At 37.4% G+C, this 8,638-nt stretch overlaps 1 protein-coding gene and 1 pseudogene across 1 annotated transcript; both read right to left on the bottom strand.

Annotated features, from left to right (window-relative positions):
• Positions 1-466: 466 nt before the first annotated feature.
• Positions 467-1,399, bottom strand: LOC136169116 (olfactory receptor 10D1B-like). The gene has a single exon (XM_065936893.1). It carries the CDS (start codon positions 1,397-1,399, stop codon positions 467-469), a length of 933 nt encoding a protein of 310 aa, XP_065792965.1.
• A 5,175-nt stretch (positions 1,400-6,574) lies between these two features.
• On the bottom strand, positions 6,575-7,523 carry LOC136169004 (olfactory receptor 8G1-like; annotated as a pseudogene).
• Positions 7,524-8,638: the final 1,115 nt, after the last annotated feature.

Raw genomic sequence — 8,638 nt, 5'->3', positions numbered from 1 at the left:
CATTAGGAGGCAAAGGTCCTGAAGTCTCACCCTGAGGTCCTTTACTTTACACAGTTTCTTTTCATTTCAGACGTCACAGAGTACCACTGGAAGCCATAAGGTTGAAACCTTCCCATTTTTCTACAATCCCTAGAGCAACAAATGAGGGCTTTTCTGATGCAGGCATTTGAGAGGTTAATCATTTAATCATGTCAGCCAAGATGAGGAAGTGCTAAGGTAAGGGAGAAGGGAACAGGAGAGGATTAGGAGGAGAGGAAGACAAAGAGTGAGGAACAGAAGGCCTAGGTATTTTATTGCCAAATGGGAGCAGTAGGATATCCTATTATCCCTCCTGAGCAGGGTAATTTATTAGTGACCTGGAGCAATTCACTTCACATTTTCAAATCTTAGCTTCTTCATCTGTAAAAGGGAGCAGAGATAATATTTCTGTGCAAAGTCCTCCATAAGCAATACGATATGACCTCTATCACTTCTCATGAATGAGGGCCATCTCCTCTACTACCTTCCTCAGAGAATATTTCACTTCCTTATTTCTCAAACTGTAGATCAAGGGGTTTAGCATGGGGGTGACAAGGTTATTCAGGACCTGAACAGTTGCATTAAGCCAGGGGTTAGGGGTGGGCTGCAGGTAGATGAGAACCACTGGCATAAAGGAGAGGAGGATGGCAGTGAGGTGGGCGCTGCAGGTGGAGAAGGCACGCCGTTGGCCTTCAGTCGATCGGATTTGAAGAATGGAGTAAACGATGCAGTTGTAGGAGGTGAGGATGAGAAGGAAGCAGCTGAGGGGCATGAGACCCACACTGATGAACCCCACCATCTCTAGTGCAGAGGTATCTGCACAAGCCAGCTTCAGCATCACTGGGATATTGCAGAAGTAATAGTCCACCTCATTGGGGCCACAGTAGGGCAATTGGAAGGTGAGTGTAGTTAGAAAGATGGCCTGAATACACCCAAAAAACGAGGTGCCCATGGCCAGGATGGCACACGCTCTGTGACTCATGATTATTGTGTAGCGCAGAGGGTAACATATGGCAACAAAGCGATCATAGGCCATTACCGTGTACAAGAAACACTCCGTACAACCCAGGAAGTGGTAGAAGAAGAGCTGGGACACGCAGCCTGCGTAGGAGATGGCTCGGCTGTTCCCTGAGAGGTAGAAGAGCATCTTGGGGGAACTCACAGAGGGAAAAAATATGTCACACACAGATAGTTTACACAGAAAGAAGTACATGGGAGTGTGCAGCCGTGTGGAGGAGACAATTGCCAGTAGGATGAGCAGGTTCCCCATAAGAGTGAAGATGTAGAAGGACAGAAATAGGACAAAGAGCATGGTCTCCAGGTCTTCTGTGTGCGGGATGCCCAGCAGAATAAACTCAGTCACCAGTGAGGCGTTCCTCATCTGTGCTAGAATGTTGGACTTCAATGTAGAATACAGGTCTCCAAAGTGTCAGCACTGATGTCAAACTGAGAAGCTGTTTAATAAAGGATAAGCAATTATTTAATCATTACCTTATGTGTCCTTCTAGCAAGTGTAATTTACAAAGCATCGTTAATAAACTAAATACTTTTAAAGCAACATTATAAATATATAAAGTGACTTTATTGAAATTATTCCATATGAAAATGTTTTAATTAAAATAATAGCTTTTGACTATTTGCAAGTGTTATGCTAATTTCTTTTATTTTTAAATTTACGTCTCAGAAACAGCCTTATTAAGTTAAAGAAGACATAAAAAGCATGGGGAGTTTTTAGTAACCTGATCATGTAGCTAGAAAATAACTAATCTGAGATTAAAACTCATGTCTGCAGAGTCAAATTTCTAACATTTCTACTGTGAAAGCTCCCAGGAATTTTTACTTAGAGAAGCTGAGACTTGATTTTCATCTTCAAATAACTAAAGAGCTGCTATGTAGATGTGCTGGGTGCTCATCCATAGCAAATGATGTGTAGAAAAGTGGGACTAAATCTAAACTAAAAAGTTAGATTTTATTTCACTATAGGAACAAGTTAATGGCTAAGTTGCCTTATTAAGTGTTGTGTTCTCATCATGATAAGGGTTTGATTATTTGTAGGGTGATATTCTTTCAGATATGAAGAACTTGCATTCCCAATTTAAATGCAATTTTTTTCCCACATGCACCCTTAATATCCTCTGTAATTCTTTGCCTTTACTACTTTGTTCATTTTCTCAAATATATCTGAAGAGGCACAAATTTAACAAGTGATTCTCCTAGTGAGCAGATGACTTTGATTTAAATATGATAAATCTATCTGCCTCTATAACAATAAGAATTATGAATATAGTTATAAAAGTTACAATAACTACTTAATACCATTCTTAATGTATCTTAATAAACGATAGACATGTGCCATGGGGAAGGCCAGAATGCCACTGAGCAAGAGTCCTTTAAAATGACAGAAACTCTTTGGGATGCTTTTGTGTTTGGTGTGGTTTTTTTATTTTTCTTCGAAGCAAGTAGGAACCTGCTGTATAGCAGAGGGAGTTCAGGTCGGTGCTCTGTTATGACCTAGAGGTGTGGAATGGGAAGGTAAGAGGGAGTCTCAAAAGGGAGGAAATATGTCTATGTATCTGATTCATGCTGTTATATAGCAGAAAATAACACAACATGCTTGTAAAGTAACTATAATCCAATTTTTTAAAAATTAATTAATTAAAAGAGATAAAACCTGAGTTATGTTAATAGAAATATGTCCAGGCACTACTGATTACTTCATGTACATTACCACCTTTAGTCCTTACTACAATTCTCTGAGGCAGGTAGGGTTAATTCCTGTTTACATTAGGAAACTGAGGCACAAAGAGTTTAAGAAAATTGACCAAGTTCTTACATCTGTTAGATGGTAGACTTGGCTCTCCGGCAAAGAACAATAGGAGCATCTGCTGAGTTACTAATTCTGCCTTTCTAACATTCATTCAAAATAGTAACTTTAAAATAAAGATATGTTTATATTTCTTATTTGTTATAATGTAATTTTATGATCCCTTAATTCTTGCAAAATCCTTGTGAAGTAGTGGTAATGAATCCAAATTTCTAAAAAAGAACACTGATATTCAGCAAGTTAGAAACTTTACTAAAACTGAAAAGTGAAGAACAAGTCATATTCAAATCTGATTCCAAGTTTAGTGTTCTCCTCCCCCCCAAAGGAAAAGACAATACAGAAGCAAATTGCCCCTTTATGACTGAAAATCCACTCACAGATTCATTCTTATGATTTGGAGAAGTCTTCCAGGCACCCTACAACCATTAGCTGTCTTTATCTACTATTCACTGAAACATTTATGGTACTAGATTGTAGCTCCAGAGAGGGAGGTGAGTCTCTCAATATCATATTATATTTCAATAGGTCCCATAGCTACAGAGAAATTTCATTTCCTGAGGATGATTCCCATGGGAGTATCTCAGATTATGGTGCAATGTCAATGAAAATTTTCATCATTAAGAAATACCAGCCTGTCTTTATTTCACTTCTATTTATGAGTTGCAATATTTTTTAAGTTTTGCAGATATTTTACCCACCCAACTGGTCTGAAATTGTCTCACTCATAGAAATAAATCCTACCTCTATAATTGGGAGTTGAAGTTTCACTTTTGCAAGTTTGTGCGTTTATATTAACACAAAAGCATTTATATAAAATAAGTATTCACATTTTATTTATTTCATAAGTGCATGGGTGGGTGGTAGAAATTGGTCAAGAAAATCAAAGAGGAAAAAGTCAAGCATGGTTCTTTGAACTCTGATACTTCAAAGACTGATGAATTGAATGTGTATCAGAAGGGAAGGCTACGTTTTCATATGATTCTTACATGTGAAAGGTTATACATATGGGGAAAAAAATATCCGAGTTTGGAAAGGAAAATCTAGGTTTCACTCTAGGTATGTGGATGATGGTATAGATTTCTATGTTATCCTCTCCAGGATAAAAGCTGAAACTCTGAAAGAGTATGCTGCAGAATTAATACCAACCAATGCCATAGTTCTTCTTCCCTTGGTTTATAGACATCAAGCATTCCTGAAAAGCAAAAAGAAGATAAGCTGATCTGGCTAAATCTTCATGGTAGATGGTATATCCTTATGATTCTAACCAACATCATGAGGACAGTTAAGTGTAGTGTTTCTTGCACAATTCAGAAAAGGAAAGTTTCATAAACATTTAAGTAAAAAAATTTATTAATTATTATAATACCTATCTTCCCTAAATGTCTCTCATTTTGTCATTGTAAAAACTCATTTATAATAATAAATGTCTAATTTCATTAACAAAAGAGGCTGCAGGGGCAAACACTGTTATTTGCCATTATAAGTCATCTTCTTTCCACATTTCATAACCTATAACATCTCAAATGTTATACACATTTCCAACAATTCCTGAGATACCATTGGTCCATAACAACTTGTCTTAGTGTGCTGATGTAAGAGTGTAGCATCTATTATAAATCATGTTATTTTCACATACCAATTAGGCAGTAATCAAGTTATTTTCAAGAGTCTATAGAGCTGTCTTCTAGATCTATACAGAGTATATCTTGTATAGATCTTCATTATATTCTATGCGTTTTGAAGATCACAGGTTATATTATGTAATAAAGTTTTTAAGGATATGTATGACTGACCTAACAAACCCTTCTCAGAATATGAGAAAGCTGAAGGAAGAAGATTTCTGCTCATTTCAGTCCAAATGTATCAGAATATTAACTTTCTCTGTTTCTGATTAAATTTCTGAAGCCACTTTCCAGTGGTTTTGAATCCCCTTGAATTATTGGGTAACAAAGAAAGTACAGAAATGAGTGTGTCTGGTTCTCACATTCTATCAGGCTTGATTGAATCCGTGATGATTTGTGAATTATGAGTATGAGCATTGAAATACCCTAAGTCCAGCAACAGGAAATAAATTTTCACAAATAATTTGTACTAATTAACTTCCTCCATGTATTAAAATGACCTTCAAAATCCACTTGTAATTCAGTTCTCTCTCATCAGCATAAATAACTGCTTGTGAAAAGCAATTGAAGCTATTATTAAGTCAAATAGAATGATAGATTTGATGCTCCTCTTTTGGGGGCCACAGAAGACCTGGGTTGGATCCTAGATTTGGAAGGTCCCTGGAGTAAGAAATGGCACTCCACTCCAGTATTCTTGCCTGAAAAATTCCGTGGGCACAGGAGCTTGGTAGGCTACAGTCCATGGGGCCTCAAGGAGTTGGACATGACTGTGCAACTGAGTGCGCGCGCACACACACACACACACACACACACACACACACACACACACACACACATCCAGTGATAGCATCTTCAACTTGTAACCCTGAGTTGCCTGGATTCCAATCCATTGACTTGGTAATGGTAAGCCTGACATGACCAAAATATAAAATAAGTATTCACATATTATTTCTTTTATAAATGTGTGGGTGGGTGGTGGAAATTGGTCAAGAAAATCAAAGAGGAAAAAGTTAAGCATGGTTCTTTGATACCTCAAAGATGTTGAATTGAATGTGACTCAGAAGGGAAGAATACTTTTTCATATGATTCATAAATATGAATGGTTATACATATGTAAGAAATATCCTAGTTTGGAAAGGAAGATCCAGGGTTCAGTCTAGGTATTGTGACTGATGTGGCTTCTGGTATAGTGCCAGAATTATGCAATAGATTCACACTTGTTTTCTAGAGTCCAGTCACACATCTAAAACAAGTCAAACTCTAGGATTCTTTAAGTATCAACTAACAATAACAAAAAAAATATTGTAAAAAGACTTAAAGGAATCCATGATGCGCTAAACAGGATAATGCATTATAGCAGGTCAGACAGCTTTCATTTATTATAAAAAAGTGCAACTTAAAACAAAATATGAAACTTAGAAATCACTGTTTATCTATCTACATATATATATGTAAAAATATATGTAGGCACTTACCTAAAACCATGTTTTATTCACTTAACACTGTCTTTGAAAAGCAAAATATTTTAATTTTGATGAAATTCACACTATCAATTATTATGAATTATGCTTTTGGAGTCATATCTAGAAATTTTTTCCAAGTCCAGTGTTGGTTCTCAACACAACTTAATGACTTAAGAAGTCAGATATTCACAAGTTATGATTTGGGAAAGATACATTTCCAGATCAGATGTGCAAAAGTTAGAGATTACAGTCATTATACTGATATCAGTTTTGTTGTTTTTTATTGGATAGAAGAAAGAACATTAGTGATAACTGCTAGAAGATATTTCATTGACTGAAGGTTTTTATCAATTGTAGAGAAGAACAGAGGGAGAGATGGTGTTGGTGACTTTAGTGGGTCCATGGATCCAGATCATCCTTAGTATTTCTTTTAATCTGTGTCTCAGTGATGTTTATGAGAGAAAAAACTCAGAGACAAACGGCATCACAGGCCAAATGAATATGAAACAATGTTAATATAATGCCACTAAATGTATGTATATATGTTGATAAATATGTATTGGCATGTGGATTAAAATTAAATATCAATGTACACAATAAAATAGCCAGTTATATAGACTAAAAAATCATTCTCATATTATTTCTGATCAAAAGAATATTCTTATCTCTAGAATTTTCTTTAGGGCAACATTGACATCCCTGTTCTGTAGACTATAAATCAGGGGGTTCAGCATGGGTACAACAATAGTGTAAAACACAGAGGACACTTTCCCTTCGTCCATGGAGCTGACTGATGATAGCTGCAGATACATGAATGCTGCAGACCCATAGAAAACAGCAACAGCTAAGATATGGGAGCTGCATATGCTGAAGATTTTGGACCTGCCCTCCATGGAAGGAATGTGGAAGATGCTGGAAATAATGAAGATGTAGGAGCTGAGGATGATCAGGCTGGGCGTAAAGATGTGAAGTGCACTAAAACAGAACCAGTAGTTCGTTGACATAGGAGCTAAGCAGGAGAGCTTTAGAAGGGACAGAAGCTCACAGAAATAATGGTTGATACCATCTAATTTTCAGAAATGAACCCTAAGCTTGCAGCCTGTGTGAGAGAATGCACATATCAGTCCCATCATATATACTCCCCAAATGAGGGAGAAACAGACCTGATGGGACATGATAATATTATACAGCAAGCTGCTACAGATGGCAACATAGCGTTCATAAGCCATTGCAGCCAACATGTAACACTCAGAGACAGCAAAAAGGAGGAATAAGTAAAGCTGTGTCATGCATTCAGGGTAGGAGATGATGTTCTTCTCTGTCATGAAGTTCACCAGCATTCTGGGGGTAATGACAGTGGACTGACTGACAGAGGTTAATGAAGGACAAACTGCGTAGGAAAGAGTACATGGGGGTGTGCAGGCAAGAACCGAGCCCAATCAGTATGATCATGCCCAGGTTCCCCACCACCCTGCCCACATAAATTCCCAGGAAGAGGAGGAAAAGGGGAAGCTGGAGTTGTGGCTGTTCTGTGAGCCCAGTGAAGATGAACTCAGTCACTAAGGAGTGATTTTCTGCTGCCATTTCCCTCTGCATTGTTTCTGGAGAGGAAAGAGAAAAACACGGTCATCGGAGGGAATTCATTATTTTTCTTTTCATTGGGAATAGGATGTTTCATATAAATGATTCATGGTTTAGGCATCCTTTTGACCTATATGATCACTCAACTCTGGGTCCACTCATGTAAGCAAAGCATATCTCAATCCAATATTTATAAAGCCTAATTTTCAAATATAATAAATATATTTTCTATTAAAAACTTAGCCATGTGTATAATCACTAATGGAGAAGGAAATGGCAACCCATTCCAGTATTCTTGCCTAGAGAAACCCATGGAGAGGAGTCTGGTGGGCTGCTGTCTATGGGGTCACACAGAGTCGGACATGACTGAAGCGACTTAGCAGCAGCAGCATAATCATTAAAGGTGCATGGCAGCTCTATGCATAACAATCCAATTTGGAAATAATTTGAATTTATGTTCATCAACTGATAAATGGATGAGTCTCAGTATACACACATAAATAAATAAACAAATGCATATCCATATATACACATATGTGATATGTACATACATATATGCATATGTGTGCATATATATATAGATCAATATACTTATGTAGAGACATATACAGATGGCATCTATAGGTGAGATTTAATGTGTGACATTCAGAATATTTTAACTGGTCACCATCAGGCACAAACTGCCTCATCCACCTACCCCATGATGCCATATCAGTATTACCATTTTCTATGCTGCCAACATCCACTGGATCATCGAAAAAGCAAGGGAGTTCCAAAAAAAAAAAAAAAAAAAAAAAAAAACCAACACCATCTATTTCTGCTTTATTGACTATGCCAAAGCCTTTGACTGTGTGGATCACAATAAACTGTGGAAAATTCCGAAAGAGATGGGAATACCAGATCACCTGACCTGCCTCTTGAGAAACCTGTATGCAGGTCAGGAAGCAACAGTTAGAATGGACATGGACCAACAGACTGGTTCCAAATAGGAAAAGGAGTCCGTCAAGGCTGTATATTGTCACCCTGCTTGTTTAACTTCTATGCAGAGTACATCATGAGAAACGCTGGGCTGGAAGAAGCCCAAGGTGGAATCAAGATTGCTGGGAGAAATATCAATAACTTCAGATATG

This window comes from Muntiacus reevesi, chromosome 5, assembly GCF_963930625.1.
Source record: "Muntiacus reevesi chromosome 5, mMunRee1.1, whole genome shotgun sequence".
Lineage (NCBI taxonomy): Eukaryota > Metazoa > Chordata > Mammalia > Artiodactyla > Cervidae > Muntiacus > Muntiacus reevesi.
Note: the sequence above shows the minus strand (reverse complement) of the source record. Positions and strands in the feature narration are given on the sequence as shown.